At 38.8% G+C, this 26,376-nt stretch overlaps 1 protein-coding gene across 2 annotated transcripts in view; it reads left to right on the top strand.

The window, feature by feature from the left end:
• The window catches only part of FOCAD (focadhesin), a 138,035-nt gene that overhangs the window by 64,917 nt on the left and 46,742 nt on the right, over nucleotides 1–26,376 (top strand). For both annotated transcript variants that reach the window (XM_052778443.1, XM_052778442.1), the window contains 7 exons: nucleotides 7,568–7,702; nucleotides 8,098–8,148; nucleotides 8,819–8,902; nucleotides 10,443–10,578; nucleotides 14,484–14,672; nucleotides 14,927–15,048; nucleotides 24,295–24,387. In XM_052778443.1, coding sequence (XP_052634403.1) covers nucleotides 7,568–7,702; nucleotides 8,098–8,148; nucleotides 8,819–8,902; nucleotides 10,443–10,578; nucleotides 14,484–14,672; nucleotides 14,927–15,048; nucleotides 24,295–24,387 — 810 coding nt within the window. The remainder of the gene's footprint in view (nucleotides 1–7,567; nucleotides 7,703–8,097; nucleotides 8,149–8,818; nucleotides 8,903–10,442; nucleotides 10,579–14,483; nucleotides 14,673–14,926; nucleotides 15,049–24,294; nucleotides 24,388–26,376) is intronic.

Below are 26,376 nucleotides of genomic sequence, written 5' to 3'. Positions count from 1 at the left end.
ATGATGATTACACGTACATGAATATGTGTGGAAAACAGTCCTCAGTGCAATACTGTATAAGATGCCATATGATTGTTGTAATACTATTGTTGTTTTATGTATGACTTAATGGAGGGCCAGTGTTTTTGGCATACCAAATATATGTGGTCTAAAACTAATACGTTGTTTCAATGTAGCTGATAAAAGACATTTGATATATGTTGTTCTTGCGGATTTCACTTAGCTCCATCTGTCATGGGGTTTAACACTGAAAATGCTAATACGTCTAGTCGTTCCAAACAATTGTCACAGAGTGCAATTTGCCATTGCGTAGGCATGGTATGGATATCTGCTAAATCTGAAACTTCTGTTAGGTTGCTGCCTATTTTTAATGGCCTTTTTTTCACCTGTTAGCTGAAGTTGGAGAATGTCTGTGATACTATAGGAAAGAATGAAATGAAACATTCTTTGCTAGCTAATCATTTTGTAGTCTTCCTAAATGACAATATCAAATGAGACCCCATGAATACACAACTTTATTTTTCTGCATATTTGATACAAGGTCTATTTTCTGTTTCCAGACAACTAGCTCATTACAAAGTTAAAATTTCTAGATAGTTTAGTTTATTAAGAACTTAAAATGCTAATAGATATCTCTGTCTTTCTAAATACTGGGAGAGATATTTTCTTATTCTTGCAAACAGTGTTTTGAAAGATGGGAAAGAGAGGTATCATTTTCACTTGGAATGATATCAGATTAGGTGTGTGTAGCCATCAGTGGTCATTACCATAGAAACGTACTTGTGGGTTTGCTATTCCTGAAATGGATTCAACTCAAAAGGCATCTTCAGTTTTTTAAACTGCACTCTAAAATGTGTTTTGCATTCACTTGAAGTGACTGCTTAATTCAGCAGTTTCCTGAGTTCAGTGATACCAAGCATGCTGGGTTTCTTCCGTGCAGAGTAACACTGAAACTATCTTTCTTAATGCCATTGTGGAATATGTTCATAAGCATCCCTTCATTTGATTTCATTACATAGATGGATTTGTATTTCTCTTTGACTGAGTCTTCTGTTGCTTTGCTTTAATTTCATAGACCTGGAAGAAATTTTTGTGGCATTTGCTCAGATTGTTTAAAGAAGGGTTTTGATTTCCAGTTCTGGTATGTTTCCCCCTTTAAAAAGCTGAGTGTATATACTCATACCTTACTCTGCCATGGCTATTTTTTCTTTTTCATTTAGACTTTGGTTCTAAGCCTGCATTGTTATGGGTTTGGTATTTGTCTTTGTTTTGTTGTTGTGGGCGTGGGGAGGGGGGAGAGTTGTTGTTGGTTGGGTTGGTTTTTGTTTGGTTTTGTGTTGGTGGGGTTTTTTTTTTCTTTGTGGCTCTTTCTCTTTTGCATGGTTTTTCTTGCAGTGGAGCCTGAAATCTGAAAGACAAAGGGTAGCAATAGATAAATTCCAGACAGAGTTATTTTAGGTATGGTGGCAAAATCTGAAAAGTTAAATTCTCCACAGGGAGCAATGTGAGGTTTGACCAAATGCTGCAGGGAAATTACTTAAGTTTTCACTAGAATACGTGGCTGCTTAGAGAGAGCGAGCATGGGCAACTGGAAAAATCTCACAAGGGAAAATGGGAAAGTTTTAGTGCGAATAATACTGTCTAGTCAAGCTTCCTGTAGAACTCGACTATTTCTTTTTGTGACTTTTGTATAATTCTTCAGCTAGAACTGTACCACTGGCTGAGTATCTTACAGATATTTTTCAGTGCCTAGAAATACAACATGTTGTACTGACTGCTCATTGAGCTGTCATGCAGACCTTTAAAGGTGACAATAAGCCAGGTGAGGCTTATTTTTATCCAGGAAGGGCTAAGTAGGACCAATTGCATCTCACTGCTGTGCTGTAGTTAGAGTAATAGTGTAAACATGTACAAAGTTGATTAAGCTGCGGTGTATAGCTAGATAACAGCTATAGCCTAGTAGTCTTTCAGCTTTATAGAATGTAGGATGAATGCAGAAGACATCACTGACGGCAGCAGAGTAATTTCTAACCCTTAGAAACATTCTAAACACCTAACCCCAAACATTCTGAATGTGACCTGATACAGTGATGTCTTCCTGAGCGTGTGGATGATCTGAAACACAGGCTTATTGATACATAGAAGGCTCCTTTTTCATGTCAAAGGTGCATTAGTCCTAGAGGTAGACGTTGACATTGTTTTGATATACCTAATAAAGGATGGTTAAAGAAAAAAAAAATTGATAAGCCTTACACTGAAAGGAGTGGATATGGCATATGCAACAGGCATATGCAGCAAAATAGCTCAGCCAAGAATCACTGCAGCAGCTGGTGAAACCAGCTTTTGAAATCGCTGTGCCCTACCTGCGGAACAAAACCTTATCTTTTCACCTGAGTTCTTGGGGTTCAATCTGAGCTCTAGAAACTGAATGCAAACACATGAGCATCAAAAAAGATTATTTGCATCATGAACTGATCTTATGCATCATCAATCTAGTAGTTGCCCGTTACTTTAGGTCTTACGGCAAAGAGTAATAGTAAGTGAATAGCGAAATAACTGTGAGTTTTTAAGACAAACTCTCATCTAAGAGTACATGGAGGAATGTGAAGATGCTTATTTGACTATCAAATGGGTAGATGAGTTAAACTGGTAGTCTGAGCTGATTTTGCAGTGTAAATTGTTCCCTTCCTACTGAAGGAGAAATGATGGGAGGATAATGGAAATAAGGGCAAGCTGTGAATGGATTTGAAGACCAGTGTTTCATTGGATTCCCTTCCCTTTCCAAAAGGACCGGAGTGATGCTTACTTGAACACTTTTCATCAGGTTAGAAGGTGAGAAAGGCCATTTGCTTTGACTGTATATGTCGTCATAGATTTCTAAAAGCTTCTGGATTGGTGTGAGGAACAGTCTGAAGAATTTCCAGTGTGTATAAAATTATTCAGATCACTTTCAGACTTGAAGAAGAACCTATAGAGTAGGCCACAGCTCAGCTTGAAGTCTTTCTGTATGCTGCTGTTATTCTTCATAGACTACTGTGGTGAACATAAGCAGCAGACAGAAAGGACTTTTTTAGCATCAGTAAGTGGAATTATTCACATTTGCGAGGAGACTTTTTTTGTGTGAGTGCTCTGAATAAAGCAGGTTTTGTTATCATCTGAAGCTTGAGTCTTGTTTTTGTGGAAATAAAGCTGAGCATCAGGAACTTCTGGGTCAAGTGGAACAGTGCCAATTTTTTCATTTGGGTGTTATTTCTTGCAGCTTTCAAAAAATGTTTCTGTACTTATCATATTCATGCTGTGCTGTGCTGACTTCCAACACTAGGAAAAAGAGAAAAATAAAAGCTTACGTTTCAGCTCTGGTACTGCTGCACAGCAGTAATACCTTTACTTCAGGAGGACCATCTGTCTGAAGAAATCAAAATGCTCTTGTAACAATTAATCTGTACAACTCTCCTGTGAGTGTTCCTTTTTTCAGCTAGGAGAAATCAAAGCCTTCATTTTTTTCCAAAGCTTCAACAAAATAAAACTCCAGTGTCTGCTTCCTCAGCCTTTCATATGACCCCAAAGCTTACTTTTTTCTCTATATACTGTAAAATTTAGTACTAGTTATGTGTGGCACTGAGTTTCCAGGCTCAATATCTCAGGTGCCTTGATGACAAGTTGCTTAACAATTTCAAAGAGTCATGACTTTGAATTAAGGATAGTTTTGTTACCTGATGTCGTGGTTTCAGCCCAGCCGGTAACAAAGGACCACGCAGCCGCTCGCTCAATCCTCCCGCCCCCCTCCGGTGGGATAGGGAGGAGACGGAGGAGAGAAAAGAAAAAAAAAAACCTGGAACCTCGAGGGTTGAGATAAGGGCAGTTTACTGGGGCAACACAAAAAAAGGTTACTACAACAACAACAACGGTACTAATGAAAGAGTATACAAAAAGAGTGATGCACAGTGCAACTGCTCACCACCCGGAACCCCACGCTCCGCCACCGAAAATCGAGAGCCCCATTTATATACTGAGCATGATGTCACATGGTATGGAATAGCTCCTTGGCTAGTTCAGGTCAGCTGCCCCAGCTATGTATGCCCCCTCATCTCCCAGGTTCTGTAAAAATTAACTCTATCCCAGCTGAACCCAGGACACCTGATGAGAAAGTAACTCCCGAAACAAACAAAGTATGTTTAGAGAGGAGGCATTGCTTTATTCAGTCCAGGGTGCAAGGTGGAAGATTTCCACAAATCGAGCACGCTTGCTGAGGTTTTTCAGTCCAGATGTTACCAAAATCCGGAATAAAACTCCTTAACACCAATGTGAAGTTAAGAAGCAGGCATTTCGTTTATTGCAGCGCTGGCAACACGGGGGATAGCTCCTCCAAAGGCATGTCCAACTTAGTATCAAAATCCATCAGGTTTTGTAGACTTTTTCTGTCAGGTCATTGTTACATAAGCTCTTTACATAAAAATGCATACTATGCTTGTTCTTAAATTTAACCTTTATAATGATTGGTCCTTTGATTATATAACCTTATCAATATTCCTATTTAAAAACATTCATTGGTCAGTTACACTTAGCTCTACTGATTGGAATCTTCGATACTTAAATCAAGATGGGAAGGGTAAGGGGGTTTCCAAGCAGCAAGCTGGTGTCCATGATGGTTTCCTTAGTTTCTTGAAACAGAACATAGAAAGACCAGTAACTTCCTGGTGAGGTTTCTATGGTTAGCTATTTCAAACTTTAACAATATTAAGGTTCCTATAGTCACACATAACACAGTTCCTAAAGTTTTTATGGCTACATTTCAAATTTAACAATCCTATACCTTATGCTTCACAATTTTACTTCTTAATCAAACCTAACTCTTCTATGTGATTAAATTTTGATTTCTTTACCAGAATATTTGCAACACAGACTTATACACTACAGTTAAAACACCATGCCTATCTAATACACATGTTCCACCTAACTATTACATATTCACTATGTCGAGCAAGCATGAGGTATTGTTCTCTTGAGCAATCAACCCAGAGTCTTCTACACCTGCGCAGCCTGCAGCCTGTGCAGCGGTCTTTGGTAGTCGTTTGGGGAAGAATACCCCTACTCCTTTTGTCCTTTTATGGTAATGTGTCATCTGAGGACACCAGGGGCTTTGTTGCTCTTGCCAACCCCTCATTTCTCTAGTGGATGTATGTCCTTAATTAGCAAGTCTGCGACTTCTTTAAGCATCCTCTATTGTAAGCAGAATCTTAAAGCAGATAAGCTTTACCTTGAGTACACATAATCTAAACAGCCCTCGAAGAGCAAACTTACCACACTTCTCATGTTTTAGGTTTTTGCTCTTTAAAGTAAACCACCTTCTTATTTGTTAATCTGTCTTTTGAAGGCTTGAGGCAACAGTTCGGTAAAGTGCTTAAAGATGATCATGAACTTAAGCACAAAAAGTCATCTCGTATTCAGTGGGACTGTTCGTGTATTTAAAGCTAGGCTAAAAGTGGAGTGCCTTTTTGAAGCATGTCTCCAGAGTATTCTACCAGACAGCTTGCCATGAGAGAGAACTAGCTACTGACTTGATAAATAGAGCCAATATTTTCATGTTTTCTGTGAAACAATACTGTAATACAGAGGTTGCTGTAAATATGTTTTATAATGCACTTGGTTCTTGTTTTTATTCAGTGTAATGTCTGTGAGCCCCAGAAGTCATAGCTGGCCAGGACAAAAAAGCCAAGAGATTTGCTGTTCCTTATCAAACACTGAATGTGAGTGGGGAGATGGTTTGTTGTTTGGTGCTAATGAAGGCATTCAATGGTTACAAACAAGCTGTAGAACTTCCCCCCCGCCCCCTTTTGTTTTTCTTCCAGCTGACAAAATCTCATAAGGATTTTGGCTATTGGTCTACATAATTTAAAAAAAAATGCAGATCTGTTAGGCTGGCTAACTAATGCTTGTTACCGTGCTGTAAATGCTTCCCAATGTATGTCGGATCTGCATGAGAATTCTCTTCTGATAGTCTTTTTGCCACCTAACTGCTCAGGTACATGTATCTAGTACTACTAAATTTTGAAACTGAATTATTCAGCTTTCCCTACCCTCTGTAGGTATTGAGGAGCAGGTTAGACATCTTCTATGCAGAGTGGTACCTTTTCGTTGGAGGATTTCAATTTCTTGTTGTTTTTTCCCAGTGATCTCTAATCTGTGAAAAAATACCAACCTTAGAACCATACATTTGAAAATACCTCGACTCTGTGTGTTACTGGCTTGCACACTGGGTAAATGAACCCTGTTTGTGGGACAACAGTATGTTTGTCCTATAACCAAATATTGGCTGCCTCAGTTGAAAAACAAAACAGAAAAAGCATGATTTTTCCAGTTTATACTTTGTAGCATGGAAGCCTACAGATACTCCTGGTTTTACCTGCCATTGCCAATATTTTGTTGTGGTTGCCTCCCACCCCGCCCCACTTCTCTCTTGAGGACCTAATAGCTGGGATTGCAGAAGTGTATCTGAAGTGATTTCAGCTTCTGTTTAATGCACAGTAACTTTATGCTTTCTAGTATAATTGCAAAGACTGATTTAAAAGGCTGAAGTTACTATGTTCTAAGGACATGGAAAGCAAATGACAAGACTCCAAATTCATTACTAACAGTATGAAAATAAATTCTGTGATTTTCAAAGAGTTTCACAGTTTTTGTAAGTTAACAGTTGGAAGCATGATGTTACTATCATCTGTGGTTTCCTGACAGAATTTTTTTTTTCATGTTTTTGGTTCGTTGAAGTGATTTCTCTTATTTTAAATTGTAAGAACTGACCTGCTTAGTATAGGGCTAATGAAGCTGTGGTATTAGTGTTTATTCTAATTTGACATTTTCCCAACGATTTCTGGATTCCTGCAGCTTTACATTTGTCTTTTGCTCTTCTATTTGGCTGGATTTGGTTGTGTTTAAAGATTAAGGGCATTTTGTTTTGGAGGGCTCCCATGGAACATAGCTTCCTCTGCTTTCATCCTGTTGAACTCCCAGAGATAGGTTGCTTTTAAGCTAATTTTAGTAAGTGAAGTAGAGCAGTAGCGTTACATGAAGATACATATAATAAGGGGGGGGTAAGTCTTTTGGTCTTGAATTGTGTCGGTGGTTGTGATCTCCCCCTGCCGCCTTTACCTTTCCTCCCGTTATCAAAGATTTTTTGCTGACTTCATGCCTATTAGCAATTATTCAACTTTTAGGTGCCTCCTGGGATAGGATGTTCCCTTCTTATCAGTCTTATTTCTTCTTCAGGGGCACAGTCGTTAGCAAGGCATGCCTTGTGTATACAAAGGGTATCTTATTTCACAAGACCTTTGTGGTCTCCTTAAGTACATCATTTCTTAAGTACATCATTATTGCATGATGTCAAATAATGTACTGTGAGACTGTTAATACAAGTGAATTGTTAACATGCTTCCTTTTTTTTTCCTTTTTATGAACCCTATAGTAATTCCTGTTCCCAAGTAGGAAGAAAGAAGGCAAGTGCTGGAAAGAAATTATGTTTAAGTCAAGTTGGGATTGCTGTTAGTAACAGTGCTTGCCACTTTCCCTCCAGGTTGTTTGCATCCGTTCTGCATGGAATTCTCTGTCACCAAAGTTGAGCTGTGATACAAGACCCCTCATTTTAAAAGCACTGAATGAATTGTTTGCCCTGGTTCCCTCATTAACAGTGAATACAAACGAATACGAGGTATGTACTCATGGACTAAGGTGAGTCTCTTCTTTTAGCATATCTTTGTATATGAGTTTTAAATGTGCGTGCTTGTTTTTAATATCTCTAAATTGCACCCACTGCCTAATGCAGGTTAATTATAAAGCACGTTTCCGTACATTTTCACAATTTTAGCTTGTGTTAGTGAATCCTAGGAGATATGTAACAAATTCCAGTGCAAGGTTGATCAGAGGTTTCCCTCTCCCAGAATGTGAGGACATGTGAATGCATCTACAGTTCAAACCTGCTCCCCCTTCACTTTCCTAGCTCAGTGCATGTTGATGTAGCAGCAGTTTGTTTCAGGTAACTGCCTCTATTTCAGCTGCTTATTTAGTTAATGAAAATCTGAATGCCTGTTTTGTTTGCTTTTATAGAAATTCAAAGCTCAAGTTATCAGCTTCCTTTGGAAAAACACACAAAACAAGGTAGGTAATAAAACTGAAAATTTTAATTCCTAGTGTCAGCAACTGGGTATTAAGTTTATACCTTTCTGTCAAGACAGGGTTATCAGTGTCAGCAATCTCATTTTCTAATAGGGTTTTCTTCTTGTCATTGACTGTTTAACACTGGTTTTGAAGCAATGTAATGCACATGACAGGTGGTAACTGATGGTCCTAACATCTGCCACTGCTAAGGAGAATTGTAATACAAACTAGTTTGACTCCTCTGGTAGACTTCAGCCTTGGTATGGTGATGGTGAAGCATTCCTGGCAAAGCTGCAGCTGTGACAACTAACTCAATTCTTTGGTGGGCTATTGTGACACAGTGGGAATGTTGGACCATCATCACCATGGGGCTGGTGGAACCAAAGTATTTTAATTTAAATATAGCTTGGAAATTTCTACATAAACTGCCCTCACAGCAGTAATGGAGTGTAGCAATCAAAATGTTTGCTATTAAGCCTAGGTAATTGGTCTTGCTAATTTGCATTGTATATATAAAGTAAGCGATTGAGGGTGCCCCTCAGGAAAATATTGTCATTTAAAAGTTTTTTCAGCATTCAGTGGCTAGTGGAGAAGCTCTTTGTGTGTGGAGTTTCCAGTAGGTAGCAATACCATATGCTGTGCTTGTGATTTTCTTTCTCTAATTTTCTAGGATGCCGTTGTAGCCATTTCGGCCTATAGATCACTCTCATCGTTCGGCTCTGAAGAACATACAATTCTTCATCTTCCTGAACAGGTAGCAGTGCTGTATGTTTAATAGTAAGGACATCTGACACTTCTCTCTGACATGGGTTGTATCTTGAGAAATGAGAGGTTGTCAAGAGAAACAAAGCCCCTGGTGTCCTCAGATGACACATTACCATAAAAGGACAAAAGGAGTAGGGGTATTCTTCCCCAAACGACTACCAAAGACCACCAGAGACCACTGCACAGGTGTAGAAGACTCTGGGTTGATTGCTCAAGAGAACAACACGTCATGCTTGCTCAACATAATGAATATGTAATAGTTAGGTGGAACATGTGTATTAGATAGGCATGGTGTTTTAACTGTAGTGTGTAAGTCTGGACTGAAAAACCTCAATAAGTGTGCTTGATTTGTGGAAATCTTCCACCTTGCACCCTGCACAGAATAAAGCAATGTCTCCTCTCTAAACATACTTTGTATGTTTCGGGAGTTACTTTCTGATCACGTAACATGAGCAGTCAGAAGGTAGTTTTTCTTCTTTCATTAGTTAAATCAGCAGGTTATTTTGGGGGCACTTCACATGCATTTTATGTTCTTCTGTTAATGCTTGCAGTTGAGTCTTGACACTAAGCAACTCTTGTGATTACTGCTTATCGCTCTCTACAACTACCTGAAAGGGGGTTGTAGTGTGGTGGGTGTTGGTCTCTTCTGTCAGGTATCTGGAGATGGGACAAGAGGAAATGGCCTCAAGTTGAGGCAAGGGAGATTTAGGTTAGATATTAGGAAAAATTTTTTTACTGAGAGGGTTGTCAAACATTGGAATGGGCTGCCCAGGGAAGTGGTTGAGTCACCATCCCTGGAGGTATTCAAAAAGCGAGTGGATAGGGTACTCCAGGGCATGGTTTAGGGGGCATGGTTAATGGTTGGACTTGATGATCTTGTAGGTCTTTTCCAACCGAAATGATTCTATGATTCTATGATCCATTGCAGTCACACGCATGCTTAGTGCTTTTGTTCTTGAAACGGGCAAGTCAGTTTGAAAAGTAGGTGCTATTTTTGGAATACTGCACTGCTGCAATGCTAAATCTTTCACAGTAGTACTTAGGTCTGTATTACTGGTGCTGTTACTTTACACTCATTAGAAAATGAGTAAATATGTTTTCATTGAAAGCATTGGAAATATGTTGCAGTTTTTCAAATCCTGAAAACTAGTATGGAAAAATAACTTCTAGCAGAAATGTTCTGTGTATATTAAAGTGCAAGTATAAAACATTGTTTTACTCTGAAGAAGAATCAGAGTGAAAATCAAGTTTTAGTAATACTACTTCAGTCTATAAGTGTCAAGATTAATTTTGCTAATACAGATATGGATTTGCATACCCATGTGATAAACCAGTTTTACCTTTCATTCAGGTAGAAGAAAAGCTTTTATTCCTTCAGCTTCAAATTAATGAGATGGAGTGAAATTAATGAAATGGGGAACTTTTCATATTTAGTTGTATTTTTGGCACTTGGTTGACACTTGGAATCATGAAAGGTAATGAGGATTTGGAATTTTTGTGCTGACATTTTCATTTTTTTGATCTTTCAGGCACGACCAGAAGTTGACTCACTGGAGGAGGCAGACATGAATGAAGATGAAGAAGAGGAAAAGGAGGCAGATCTTTTTGTTCCGGGTTCTTCATATATCAAGGTGTTATCTCTAACACCAGCTTCTGTTTTAGGAGGTATAATATATTCAGTATTTGAGGTTACTTTGCAGATTTATAATCACAGTGACTGTACAGACATGTGGCTTTCTTATAATGGAGTGCAATGTTAAAGTGCAGCCTTTTTTTTTTTTTTTCCCTGGGAAAACATCTTACCAAATTACAGGAAAAAATGTAAAGTAAAAGTTCAGAGGAGAACAAAACCCCCAACCCATTTTTAGGAAAGCAGTGGGTCAGAGGTCCTGATGGTGGAAAAAATGCTTATAGCATAACTTAAAAATCCTTATCTGTCCTATAGGAAAAGCCAGTTGCTTATTTACTTCAAGTGCCCATTGTTTCATCACAGTGCAACTTCAATAGGCAGGACTGAGCCGATGTTTTTAAAGGCAGCTCTGTATTTTAGTCCTGAAGTAAAAAAAAACCCACCCAAACCCATAGTGTTTTATAAATAAAGTATTAATAGCATTAAAACAGTGCTGTATGCAAAATCTGCTTAATCAGAAAAGATACTAGTGCTATGCTTAATGCTTAATTTTAGTGATGCATATAGATAGTGAAGTATGTTTCAACAGATGTTCTCTGGTTGATGCACTTGTTTTGACACCTATGCAGTTGAATCACCTTTAGTATTTGGAATTTTTAATGTTCACTTGATTACTCTCATTAATGCTATCTTTCACTTCCAGTTACAAGATTGTGACGTTAGTGCCTGGACACAGGCATTCTTTCACTTTTTGTAGAATGCCTGGGATCTTGAAGTATGATAGCAACCTGTGAACACTACCATGAGATAGTACTAGTATTTTCCTCCAGTGGGGGCTCCTGGAAAGATCTATTCATAAATACTCCATGCATTGGAGTCTGGAGTATGTGCAACCTCACCTAGAGAGTCTAAATGTGCTAACTAGTAAGTTCTGGAAGCTTTGTGGGGGAGACTGACATAACCTACTTCAACGAAAGAGAGTGATGCATCTGGGCAGAAAACTCAAGCTGTGCAATGGATGCTGAGATAAGCAGCTTACCAGGAAGATGGGAAACCAAAATGGGCTTTGGAGAGAACTGACTGAATAAAAAGATGCAGCTACCACAGACTAGTATAAAAACATATATATGCAAATAGCTTTTCAAACCCAAACATTGACTGAATAGATTCTGCCTCCGAGAAGTCTTTATCTTCTAACACCATTAGCTAACACAGAATACAGAACAGTTGAGGAAAAGCTTTAGTGACCGGCAGGGGTGGTTATTCTGAGTTAACTGTTTCACTGAAAGGGTATGAAACTGGATTCATGAGACAATGTCCAAGATAGAGACTTTGTGGTTCTTAGCCAATTGGAGCTGAACCTGTGCCAACTCATCTGCTGGAATCCTGCCATTACACATTATTGAGATTAATTCACTACTTCCATACTGCTTAGAAGGAGAAGGCCCGAGATGCTTTTTAAAATGACAGTGTCTTGTTTCTCAGAGTTTTCCCCGAAGTCCTTGTTAGTGCATACCAAATCAACTGAAACTTCTAAAGGAAGTTTAGCTTGCTGCTTGTGAGATCTCCCTTCTTGTTTTTCCTTGCTGATTCCTTACGCTCTGAATTACTGCTGCTTTTTCTTCCCTCCCTCTTCTTTAATCCTTGCAGGAGGAGGAAAATCTTTAGGTTTTTTCAGCCTCCACGTGCTTCTTCCTGAAGAGTTGAACACTTAATGCTATGGCAGCTGCAGTTAAAAGGTTCCAACCACAAGGTGGGCTTGGTGCTGGCATTGCTACTGAATTGTGGGGTTTTCTTCCAAGCACCTTCTCCAGCTCTGTGGGAAGAAAATGTCTAAACTTGCAAACAAATCTATAGGGCCAGTTTCTGCAACAGAGCTGAAGAACAATTAGGAAACAAAGTAATGGTAGACTTTCTATGGCAGTTGGTTGGAACATGCTGCAATTCCAATTTACCATAGCTGTCTGCTTATGTGAAGCATTGGAAAGTGAAGTTTTAGGTAGTATTTTCTCTCATATGCCTTTAAAACTGGTTTGTCATTTCAGTTTCCGTATTGTGTCAAAGCGTTATAGTCCACAGGGTATCAGAAGGGGTATGATAGCCTTACTATTTTTTATTTTAATGGGTTTTCATTCTGGATGTCTGAGACTTGTCAAACCTGGTAGTCAGAGAATTAAAAATAATCCCATATAACAAACTGTAAACTTTAGACAACAGCTATTTATTTATTATTAGTAGTATTGAGAGGTATATGTCTGCAGGAAGGATACCAAGAATTTTGTTCCTGTGATGTTAGTTACCTCTTTTTTTCCTTCAGACTGATTCTAGCATTTGCTGCACATCTAGGTGTTTCATTAAATTTATCCAGATTTTTTTAGTTTGAGTTATATCTTAGTTGTCTCTCTTGCCTGAAGAATTGCTTTTGAATGGCTTGTAAGTATTAAGCCCTTTGGCATAACTAGCAAGTGCAGTAATATGATAGCAGTGATATTACCTGTGCTAGGGTGTCTGTCAATGTGGATGGTTACCAGCAGGGAAAGAGCTGTCCTCTTTCAGAGAATTTCTTCTCTATTGCTGTAGCCACCCTAAACAAAAGTCTGGAGCAGGTAGGCGGATAGTGTTTTCATGTCAATAACTTTAGTTTTGTTGGGAGACTACATAGTGTTGAGGATTGGGGACAAAGATTTATAGTTTCTGTCTGAATCACTGTAGTGAAAATTGCTAACTGCATTCTGAGGTTTTTGTTTGAAGAATATTGGCATTACAGGTGGAGGGGAAAAAAAATCCCGAGATGTAGGTGTCCTTCCTGCCATGCTACAAAACCTATCAGATTTGGACTGCTACTCAACTGTGAAGTTGAATTGAGGAAAGCATTGCTGAAAATCACAGGAACTTGCTGAAAATATGAAATGTGAGGAAGTTCCAGTGTAAAACTATTTTATTCCAAGCTGCCATAGGTATTTGTTGGACCCAGAAAGGATAAGTGAGTGCCCTTTTGTCTCCTTTGTCTTCTAGTTCCTAGTCAAAGCAGGACTGCATGTGATTTGGGACCTTGTATGCCAAAGTTTCAAGCCTAGTGTGAAACAGTTGTTATAAATCGCCTTAGACCTCAGTTGTATAATGAAAGCACTAACAGACTTTTAAACATACCAGGTTTGCAAGGTACTGGTACAATGCTGGCTCCCGGTTGTGATGTGGAAACAAACACCATGCAGTCATATATATGTACATACGTGGTACATAGAGAAACATAACCCTTTTTTCTAACGTGTGCCTGCCTGTAAAGGCTGCTTCAGATTGGCTTCACAAATGAACAATAACTTTGTATTAAATTCTGTATAATTTTATATGTGGTTAGATTATAAAGTTGGTAGCTTGAGAGCACAGAACTTAATAAACAATTTGTACTGCTATGGTAACAGAAATCAAGGTGATACTCAGCGCTCTCTGTATCCCTTGTTTGCATATATATGCTCTCTCTCCATCTACCCTCTTTGCATTGTGCTTCTTTTAAATCTCTTTAAGAACAACCTGGGTTTAGAGACAATACTTTTCACTATGTTGGTAAACATCAGTTTTATTTCTCATTGTCCTTCTGTCAGCACATGCCAGTGTTACTGGTGCAGCAGTCAAAGAATGCAATCAGTACCTCATGGAATGGTTAAGGCTATATTTCTTCCCAGTCTTAGTATCTGACATGACTTACTCAGAGCTTCTTGAAGTTGCAGTGGTAGCAAGTGTGGTGTCAGAGAGACTTGCTAAGAGTTCTCAATTCTTTGACCTTCAGCTTTCATCTGAATGTGTCATTACTAGTTTATCTAAGCGTATCTCCCCTGAAGCACAGGTGTCATTTTGGGTTTTCCAGGGTTTGTTTGTTCGCTCAGTCATCAGGCTCTGACATTCCCTTTCCTCTCTCCTTATTTTCTTGCACTTCATCCAGCATTTGAAGAGTTTGCAGCATCCCTTGTGAAACAGGAGATGACCAACATGCCGCGTGGTGTGTATCATTCAGCCTTGAGAGGAGGGACCACACACTCAGACCAGGGGAAGACCATGGCAAGTGTTCCAAACTTCTTGCTGAAAATGTATGAGAGGAACAAACAACCAGGCATGACGCCAGGCCTTGCAGGTAAGCTGTCACTTTCTTGAAGTTAGACAGGTATACATGCTTTGACCCAAAGATTTCTATGAATCTGAGAGTAAATCAGTTTAAGAAACGATGTTTTACACCACTTGCATATGCCTACATACACTTTTAAATTGTTGGCTTTATTAAATTAACTTTACTTTGCTTTGGGTTCTCCACTGACTTATGCAGGAATTCTTAACTGTTAGTATTGTATTGGTATTGACCTTTCTTTTCCCTGTCCCTCCCTCTTTAAGCTGGCATGTTGTTGTGTTACGACCTTCCAGTCCATATGGGCAAAGATGGCAAGCCTATAAATCGATTTCTGGCCAGCAGGGGACGCAATTTCCAGCAAATGTTGGTAGCCCTCATTCATGAGGTAAGTTGCTGGCTTTTCTTCCCTTTTCAGAAGAATTATGCTTACTTCCCTGCCTTACTACCTCATTTGTTTATGCTAATTAGGAATTAGTGTCAGCTAGCAATGGCATGTATGAATGTATCAAAATTAACTAAAGTTGCTGTGAGGGACAACTAACTAGAATTGAACATGTAAATACTTTTTTAACTGTTCAGTACTGAAGTACCTTTTCTGAAAAATCAGTAGAACAAACAGAAGCTGACCTTTGCCTTTATCTGCCTTGCAGACTACTATACCTGCCTTATACTTGTCGCGTGTAACCAGTTGCAGGTAAATAGCAGGTCTGAACAATGATGGGACTCTCTGGGGAAATGACATCTACACCTTGCTACGACTCGCTATTTTATTCTGTTCTTAAATGTTTCAGCTCCCTGACCTATTAGGCTTATGCCACTGAAACAATGCAGTTACCTTCAGTGTGGTTTTGAAAAAAGGGCACAAAATAAGCCCCCACTTAATCATTACAGGAAATAAAGTGCTTGTAACAAAATCTTTCAGAGAGTCTAGAATTATGGTACTTTTATGGTTGATATGAATGTTGATCTTTGAAAAATTTGGAGAGCAGTAGAACAAAATAAGTAGTTAAACTGGATCTAGGGAAAATAAGTCTTCCTTTTCCAATTTTATGCCAATGAGAGCAGTTATTAACATAAGCGGAAGTGTATTAATCTCTTTAAAAGTTCATAAAATAACTCTGTTAATACGATCATTTTGTATTGCTGCAAAGGTTAATTATATGCATCTGAGGGTGAAGTTTCTGCTCACAGGATATAAATAAGAATGTATGAATTAGTCTGATATGAGCAAAAGATCATAGATGATGATAAAAAAACTTCTATAAAATTTAGATTGAGTCTTAGGCAGAATATCCAGAAAAGAAAACAATGTATGAATGTCTGGACATTTTAAAGATTCCCCCCGCCCTCCACCCCAGCAATGCCAATTGCTGTTCTACTTTTCAAGGATAGAAAAGCTTAAACAGTCCCATTATTAGTCCTTTCTCTGTCCCATGTGCAGGCAGTTTGGTGCTATTAAAGATAATTCGTACGCTGTTTGTACAGAGGAGCCATTTCTTCAGAGCACAGGATGCATCCTGTGTTGACAGTGAACCAGAACTGTGTGATAAAAGGAAGTGTTTTATCTAACACTCACACTGTACTTGTTGCAGAAGTTGGAAGAGGTAGAATGAATGAGATACGGGTTGCAGGTGGGAGTGTGTCTGGGTCCTGATTTTGGTTTGTGAGTGACACCCAACAGACCTAAAGCCTACCTGCTGCAAAATTCCTTTATGATGCTAATAAAATCAATGACACCGAACAATTTCTGTTATGAAATAAGTATAGCACAGGGTTTGAGTGGGAAGGTTGCGTGCACAGGGTTTGGAGAGTTTTCTGTTTACAAACTGAAAGCCTGACACAGAAGATGGGTGTCTGCAGTGGAAAATGCATGGGTGCTACGTTCTGATCCTGTGATGCATCTGCATGGCTCCTTCCAGGCTTTGCTCTCAGGTCTTGCTCCCTGCTTGTTCACACTGCATTTGTACTGGTTCACTCCCTTGGTCTCTTTGAAGCAAATGAACTAGATCCCTCTCTAGCAAACCTCTCTGCAGCATAGTTTGCCTGAAGTTTCCAGTTCAGCGATGTGAATGTGTACCATGCTGGAATTGGCTGCTTCTACCTGGTGCAGTCTTCCAGCTCTGTACCATCTCTCAAACACTTCCATGTGCTAGCGTACACATAAGATTTTTACCTATCATAAAACATCCTATAATTTTGGTCCTTCTAAACTGAAAAGCCACAAAAAGTAATAATCATGTCTTGTGACCACAGAGACACCACATGAAATCCCAGTAGAAGTTAGGTCAAGTCGTACAAGGATGAAAGCTAGTCAGCACCGGTTGGACTGGGGTAAAGAAATCTCTTCCCGGTGCTGTGTTATGAAGGCAGTGTCAACAGCATTATGAAGTACTTCAGATGGCAAGTTCTTCTCTCAAACTAGTAAAAATAAAGAACAAAAACCACCCTTAAACACGGATCTCAAGTTATCTAATCATGTATGCAAATTTAATAGATATTTTCCATCTTGACAGCTTTACTGCTAAAGAGTGAAAGCAGAAACTGGAGATAATACCCCTCATCATCATAGGAGTGTGCAAATAAATTAATGAGTGTTTTCTAACTACTTGGGTGCTCCAGTGGAGAGCACCAGGGGAAGTCCACAAGAATATTGCAAAATATGCCAGAGGAGCAAATTTAGAGTAACAAGTTATGAATGAAGCGTGGGCTTACACAACATCCAGAAAGAAAAGCTCTGCCTTCTATGTAGTTGCTTCATTCAGTGGGACCTGGGTTCAGTGCCAGAGGTTCTGGAGAAAAGCATACTTAATTATATTGTAATAAAAGCCATGTATTAAAGTGTTATAGTGGGATTACAGTGGGATGAAGATCAATTCTAAACTACTATGTTGTAAACACTCGCCTGTTGCCCTACTAAAGCACCAAATACAATTTCTGGTAAAAAAAATTAATTATTTATTTGTGTGTACTAGCATTGCTTGTAACATCCAGCAACACATCAAAAATTGACTTTTCTTATGCTAACAAGCTACCTTCATAGAAACACAACCTTAAAATGTTTGCTTGACAAAGTGTGGGTTTTTTATTGAATGTGGTGAACTGGATGGAGTTAGTGAATACATACCAGTGACTGGAGACAGAAATATTATATTAAGTATCTCAGTATTTTACAAAGTCAATTGATTCAAGGTGTAGTAAAACTAAAAAGAGATCCAGTTATGTTTGAAATATAAACCTAAATGCAAAACATCTTCAGACAATCCTAACTGCACCGCTTTAGTGAAAATTTACAATAACAATAAAATTTTGATCAAAATATATCAGTATTTCTGTTCTCAGCTTACACTGCTTTAACAGACAAAAATGTTTTTTCTTGCCTTTTTTTCCCTTGTACATAGAGACAGTTGGAGTTAGGGTTGTCAGGAAAAAGGTATCTGGGCCTTTGGCTAGAAAAGAAGTGAGTCCCTGGGCTCATCCATCAGAATTTCATGCCTTAGTGTTTGTTTAGTTCTCGGTGTTCTTCTGGCGAGCAGTGTTTAACAGTAAAAACAGGGAGCTTAAGCTATAAAGCTATGAAATAGCAGTATTGGTCTAAGAAAATTGAGTTAGTAGGACCTAGGCTCACCTTTTCCCTGCAGTGGCTATTGGAATTAACGTGTTTTTGCAAAGTCATTGCTTCAGAGTTCAACACAGCACATTAAGCAGGTTTTTTAGGGGTTTTAAATTACCAGAATGACACTGGTACTGCTTTGACTGCTTTTTATTTTGTTTGTTTTTTGGTTTTTTGACTCTTATAGTGACTTTTTAGGTAAAGGAAGAAGCGTTTCATTAAGAACAAGTTTCCTCTGAAGCATTGCAGTCAGCATAAAGCTCTGAGAAAACTGTGAGGTGGATGTAAACATCAAGAAATTACAATTAATTGGGAGATAGCAAGCATCCATTTATTTTATCTCTAAAAATCCCGAGCAGTTGGCATTTCCTTAGTTAGGGAATAGCAGTCATCAATATAATTGCCATACTGGGATAATAACTTTTTTCTCTCTTCAGTGATTTGATCTATGCTCACATCTGTAGAATGTGAATCTACAGGTTGCATATCTGTCTGCATCTGCATATGCTTAGTTGCCATTATTATGCTTAATTTTTGAAAACTGGAACATGGGGAGGGGCTTGATGCAAGCAGCTTAATTTCTGTGAGATTCTTTATGTGTAAAAGTGTGATGCCTGAGATTCTGCTACCAAAAAAACCCGAGTTACATGAGGTTTGTATGCAGAGGAAAGAATTTCTTCTTGCATGTTTAGAAGTCTATAAAGCATACAAATAACAAATACCTGGGTTTAGCTGCCATTCAAATCTAACAGTAACATCAACAGTAAAAAGGTAATTTGCTGTTAAACCTTAATTGGCCAGGCTTACTCTATCTCCTAGGTGCTCTTCTAGCTGAGGGATTGGATGCAGCTGTAATACCTGTCAGCAGGATCAGATTAAGATGCAGAAGGGTTTTTTGATGTTATTTGGACTGGTATCTCATGGGAGGCAGAACATATGTTCAATAAATAGTGGTGCATTTGAAATACTGTATTGCTCTTTACTGGTCGCTGGTGACTTGAAAGAGGAAGATCATCTTCCCCCAGAAATTGGGATGTGCTGTTTGATTGATTATTAAACAGAGCTTGTTAATGTCTGTTTGAGAGGACGTGTAAGTGTATTCACAGTGGTCAGAAGTCACATAGACCATGGGTTTTCTTTGTTTGCTCTGCGGCTGCCTGGATAATACTGTACAAGAAGTTCCTGAGGTTTATCACAGTCACCTGGGCTAGATTAGCTAATAATTACCTGTGACTGTTTAGTTTTCAGAGTAATTTTCCCTAGGAGTTTATAGGAATAATCTCTTACCAGCTTCACTTACCTCTGTTGTTAAAATGAATGAGGATGAATAGTCACATATGTTGACATCGTGTACCATATGTTTTGATGGTTCTGTAAATGTATGTTTTGGGTCAAAGTTATTAGGCTTTCAGCTAGCTACCCATCCTTTCTTTAATGGAGGTGAAGGGAACAGTTTATGCTACATGCAAAAAGCACAGAGGCAGCCTGCTGTACAGATGTGTACAGATGTGATAAATGGTGGCTTTGACAGTCTGAACCGATGCAGTGTTTTTCAAATAAAGGAGGATGGTCTTGCCTTTGCATGTTTCTCAATATTCAAGTGCTTGCTTTATGTTGGAAATAGCACAGTTGTTTTGCCTTAATAGTGAGTAATATTTACAGGCACAATGGCAAAGGTGGGTGCCATTGGTGAATTGTACAGTATTAAATACTGCTCTGCAAATAATAATCATGTTAGGCACCTGCATACTCGCAGATTAAGCATTCCCTGCTTCCGTTTTAAGTGCATTCATTAGATGTGCTGTGGTGACATGCATCTTTAAGCACTAAAGTGGAAAGCTCCTTCTGTACATTTCTTTTCTGGTTTGATTTTGATGTAATCAAGAGATTCAAGGGCTTATTCAAACCTTGTATGTGAAGTACCTTAAGATGATAATTGGATTTTCTGGGACAGAATTTGCTGTAGTGTATTCTTCTGTGCCTAGGTATTTCAGTGGATGTAGTTCAGACTATGAACTACTTTGTGCTGGTTTCCACTACTGAATTTACTGAATGTATCTCCTCCAGTGATGAAACAGTATTCAGGAAGTAAGTTTGTTCACAGATTTTTGCTTTTTTCCTCCTCGGTCTAATGTGCCTTGGAGAAAGACGGGCAATTTTTTTCTCACAAAGGAATGCTGGGGGGAGGATTTGGAAGTGTATGCTTACAAGTATGTTAAAAAGAGCGAGCCTCTAAGCAAAATTTGAGAAGAAAAGAGATGCTACTTCACAGTTTCATTCATATGGATGTGTAACGCTCGCCTTATTTATGAAATCACTGATGCTGCAGTTTATATGTCCCATATGTGAGAAGGGCATTTAAATACACGCCTAAACATCTCACTGACATATGGGTATTGTCTAAAACATGTTTTCACAGCCACACGTGTTAGAGATGAGCTGAATTTAGGGACCATGTGAGTTGGCAGGGCTATCAAAGTGGAAACCTGTTGTACCTAGTAAAAGAACTTACTACTCTACAGCAGACTTTAAGATGGGCCATAAATATCAATGATATCATAGTTTCTAGGTTCTTTAAACAGTATTATCTCAATTAGATACCTAGGGAAGTGATAGAAACATGCTTAATTTCACTGTTCCCTAAATCTGTTTTCTGTGCCCCCTGCTGGGTATGTATCAGTCCAAAAGGAGTGAGCAATATACAAAGATCTATGGCAGCAGCAAAGGCACCAGGGCTGAAAGAAGGCTCATCCGGATCTTACCATGGTGTTTGGTTTTTATTGGGAGTGCACTGGAGAGGGGAAGTGAGCTTCTGTTTTCACTTGAAATTACTTTCCAGTCTTGCAGAAGCGTGCAAAACTTGTGCCGTGTCTATTTGGAAGTGTTGAAGTACAGGAGTAGTATCTCCTGTGGTTTGCCAGCATTCCCTGTCTTGGGTTTCGGCCAGCACAGTCTACACTTGTGTGTCTTTTCAGGGAGACATGTCCTTCTTAAGCATCAATCAATAGGCTCAGATTACTAGCTCCTAGCTCATGCTGTTTCTTATTGTCTCAGACGTCAGGCTGCAGCTCTTCCTTGAAAACTACTTGGCAGCCTGGTCTGGCTGTGCTGCCTCCTAAGGACATCCCAGGACCAGTATGGCAGTGTTTCACAACCACTCATCATTGGTTCAGAAGTCCCTTCAGAGCCTCCTTCCCCATGCCTCCCACCCGCCCAATATCTTACACATAAAGTGCACACTCAAAAGAATCTGAACTTCACTTACTGTCAGCTTTGTCTATGCTTGCTCATATGAGTTAACCAACGCTTAATGTAGTTGTTGTTATCATTGTGTATCCAGTGATAGAGGAGAATTAAAGACTGCTGGTATCCTGTACTGAAATAGCAGGTATCAGCACTGCTTATGTGAGATAATCTTCAGCACTATATCCAATCATTTTCAGTCGTAGATGAATTTTACTTGAGTGTTCTTTGTTATGTGAAGATGTTCAATTCCCTCTTGTCTTCCTCTCGTTCCACATATCTGCAAAATGTTTACTGCCATGAAGTAAGTTAGTTAATCAAAAGCTGCTCAGCAGTTCTGCTGGTGATCAAGCACATGTGCAAATTTTAGATAAGATGTGCAAGGTACTAATAATATGTTCCTGATTAGACCATGTTGTCTAGTTGCTTTAAATGCAACAGTACACCTAAAGCTTTATATTTTCTGCATGAGCACCTGAAGTGTTTTGAAGGCCTGCTTTTGCGCTGGTGCACAGGTGTGGATAACACGGTGAAATTCATAGATCTCCATGAGACCAGGCAAATCTAAATGCACAAGTCTAAAATAGTTTCAGAGTAGAGGCAAAGGTGAAGACTGGAGTTGCTGCAGATGCCTTGGGAACCTAAGGCAAACAATTCTGACTGGAGCCTTGACCGCTCATCAACTTGTTGGAGGAATTGATAAGCAGAGATGAGAGGGGTGTGTCAATAAAATTTTGGCTAAAAAGGAAGGACTAATGTTACTGCATCATTTAAAGATGAGATTTCTTTTTTTCTGTGGGGTGTATTTGTATGGGCTGTGGGGTGGAGTAGGTCATCTCTTTTGACTGGTTGACTTTTAGATTGTATTTATTTGTATAGAGTGTTAGTAATTAAAACTGTTCGCCACTGACGGTGGGTGTGAAGCTTTACCACAGTCCTTTGTTTTATGTTATAAAATCCATGTAAAGAAAGAATATTGACTGCTTTATGTAGATCATGAGGGACATAGAGGAGATAAAGCAGGAAGGCTTAGGAAGATAATTCAAGGGAAGTTCAGTTGCTTGTCTTGGTTAACCATTCTGTACAGAGGAGGCCAGTGGAGCACATGATGGAGAAAGGAGGGGTTTGCATACCTTGAGGCATGCAGTGTTTTACACGTTAACAGTGTCTAGTCTTTGTAATAAAATAAAATAGGAGGAATAAAAAGGAAGAATAATAACCTTAAGCCTGGCAAGATTAGTTACTCTAGGTGGGCTTTGCACAATTTTTAATCCCCGCCCACAGGGTTTTTCCATTACTCAGGGAGTCTGGCATGTTCTTTTAATTTAGAAATAGAAAGTATCGGCCTTAAACAGCGGATACTGAGATATATCCCGTCTCATCTCAACCTGACATGTTTGCCCTTCCTTTATTAAAAACTGATTACCCTGGAAACTGCTGAGATTAAATAACTTATTTCCAATGGAGTCCAAATGGCTATGATGACATTTTTTCATCTTTTTGGTAGAGGCAGACAGTAGAAATAATTGGATGGTAGCAAGAAAAATCAATTCTGTATGCCCACCATGGAATATAAGGAGATATAACAATACACACCCATCATTTTGATTACAGAGCTTATGATGTTTGTGGGTCTGAAAACACAGCAGTTAAAAGGAGAAGACACCTGAACTCCTATCTCACCTTAGTAAAATGTTGCTGCACTTAAGCCCGTCATGGAGAGAGGGAAATAGAGACTCTTCTAATTAGTTGTGATACACATTTTTTGTGAATTAATATATTTTGATTTATAAATTTCATAACATGCAAATTGCATGGAGAGAGGTACATGCATCATGCAGCACTGATGTCTGGAAGAACTTTCTTGGTGGCCTTGAATTTGTGACCCTTTCTGTTTAACTTGCCCCTGTAACTATGTTGTTAAGCTACCAAGGGCTAGAAAATGGCTTGTTACTGAGATGACTTGACTTCATTTTTGTTTTTCAACATGTTCTGAAAAAGTCTTTGAGTCAGTTTGCTATGGTGCTTGCTGAAGAGAACAACCTTGGGCTTATGAGGAAAGTCTGTGCACATACATCAGATTGTGTAGTTGACTGTTTGAGTTATTATTCTGTTGTGAAGTTGAGGCTGTCATACCTGTGTGAGATTTGGAGGCAGGCAGGGAGAGCTGTTGCATATTTCTTTAAACTATCTTTGAGGCAGTGTGGTTTTTCTCCTGTTAGTTCTATACTGGTGCTGCCTAGAAAGAAACTTTGTGATTAGTTTGGTTTTTTTAACAATTCCTTTCATTAAAGGAAGTTTGAACTACGTACTCGAACATAGTTATATATACCCCAGTCATGGATACTAACTCCTTTTGAACAATCTCCCTTGCATTTAGGTAGTCATCTACTTGTTTTTATCTTAAATGTCTGTTTAAAGCTTTTAGAAGCACCTAAGATTTACAAAAACTATGACAAACATAAACTGCACTAACATCTTTGTTATATACATATTTTTACCTGCCAGTGCTACTAACTGTTGTGCTTATTGCCACATATAATTCCACTGCTTTCTCTGGGATCAGTTATCTGTTGAACTACCTGAAGCAACCAGTTTTGTCTGGCCTGGGTAACTTGGTGTGGGTAAAACCAGAAAGAAGAACAAAGTACATTATCATTTTAGTTCCCTATAGCCATGAGCAAAGTGATTGCTTGCAGATCACATGTTGGAGAACATATGTTCTGCATATATTAGACTTAATGTAACTGCTTCTATCCTTTCTGGTGGGTTGCACAGGTTAACATTCAACCTTCTGAATGGCACCGCTCCATACTGCTGCCACAGTCCTGGTTAGGATTTATGAGTCGAACCTACAGAGCAGTCCTGCAGGTAATTTCGAGGTACATAATATTGTGCACATTAATGCTTATTCAAGTGGTATGAGTTTTATTTCTACCAGCAAGAGCATCCATGCAACTTACAATAATATAAAAAAACAGCTTGAGGTGTTTAATAACAAAATTTATGAAAAGGAAATAAAAATGAGTCTTCAGTTAATGGCAATCTGGGATACCCATTGTAAAGTATAACTTCTGCTTACAGTTCAGGTTCTTGCAGTCTTGTTCCTGCATCAAGTTGCAGAGTGTGTCAATTCTTAGAATTTTTAGAACGTGGAATTTTAGCTAGACCTCTAACCTATCAGTTTGGGTAGGAATTTTGTAATAATAGTATCATGAAGTTGACAGAAGCTATCAAGGAATGATTCATTAAATAGAACTTTTATTAACCAGCCTACATTGCTGTCACACTGTGAGGGACTTGTCTTTTGATTTTTCTACCCTATCTAATGATTAGGAAACATCTTAAAACCTCTCTTTCGTTAGGTTACCTGACCTGTTATCTAGGGCAATGTAGTGTCATTTGGTTGTTCAACAGGAATGATCTAAAAAACTTCTAACAAATAGCTGCCTTCTAGAAGGCTCTCTTTGTGCTACTAGAAGGGCTTATTTGTTTGTATTTCCAGGCCACATCAGCTGTTTTCAGCATGAGCAGCTCAGGTTGCTGAGTGAATTCTAGAAGCTTTGGCTGTTCCTTGTTTTGCTGTGCAGCAAAACATATGCGTCTCTAACATTTTCAAAGCAAATTTTATCTTGGCCATCAGCAAAACACCAGATTCTAAGCTGAGCAAGCCCCATTACAAAGTAGGCAGCAGCTATTCAAATTGTAATTTTAGGTCATAACTACAGAGGGGGCCATCGTTGCGTGCATTTAATTACTTTCCTATGTTGCTTCCCATCTGAGGCAAGATTTCATGAGAAGCTTGGTATTTACCAGACTTGTTTCTGAAAGCTTCTCCAGGATTTCATGCCATTTTACAGGGAAATAGAGCCTATTTTTGTTGCTTCTGAAGTCCCTCAGTGGAGACCTAGTATCTTTACTTACTCCTCATGCTTCTATAGTACATTTCATCTGAGATGGCCGAAAGAGACTACAGTATGAATAGTCTGGATACTACATAGTTCAGTATTTCTGAACAACTAGTAATCATTTCTACAGTTTGGAGGTAGACATTAATAGGGTCCAGTTCACCAAAACACTTGCATGAGGACTTTTTTCCCTTTGGACACCTGAACGCCCTCTTGTCTTTCATTACATCTACTCACATGCTTAAGCACTTCTGCCGATTTGTGCATTCAGCATGTTTTTGAGACTGAAATCACCCTCTTTATGTTGATCCTATAGGTCTTGATTTAGTACAGAACTTAAACCAATGTTTATGTGTTTGGGCAAATTGCAATAGGTTTTTGCATAGTTTTTATGCAGCCTTCTCTTTAGTCAGTGTCTTGTATATGATCCTTTAATCTCTGTGGAGAGTCACCTTTTGAGTGACATCTGGATTTACAGGACTGACTCTTGTATTCTCAGGTTTTTATGCACACCCAAACTACAAGCATTCAGTACCTGAAAAACACAGCTTATGTGCCTATATTTTTCACTTAAGGCTTAATAACCTACCAAGGAACAATAACTGACAACCTAAACAAGTTGAGATGTAGTTGTCTCTCGGTTGAAGACTGAACATTAAAGCAAAGCTGCTTAATATATTTAGATAATAATTGTTAGAGGCCATATCATCTCCTCCAAGGTACAGAAAGAACTGTTGTAGAAGGTCACAGGGAGGTTGGGGTCATAGAAAGGAAAAAATAAGGAATTCTGCTTTAAGTAGTGAATCAAGAAAGTGACATTTTGCTGTTAGAATCCATTTTAGCTAGCAGGTTTCTAAATCTCATTCCCTGCTTGTTGTACCCCTTCTCAGGGGAACTTGTGTCTTTGCATGGACTAGGAGAGATGTCTCAGTATCTGTGGCCGTTTGTGCCA

Source organism: Harpia harpyja, chromosome Z (genome assembly GCF_026419915.1).
Source record: "Harpia harpyja isolate bHarHar1 chromosome Z, bHarHar1 primary haplotype, whole genome shotgun sequence".
Taxonomy (NCBI): domain Eukaryota; kingdom Metazoa; phylum Chordata; class Aves; order Accipitriformes; family Accipitridae; genus Harpia; species Harpia harpyja.
The sequence above is the reverse complement of the archived record's forward strand: the minus strand, read 5'-3'. Positions and strand labels throughout refer to the sequence as shown.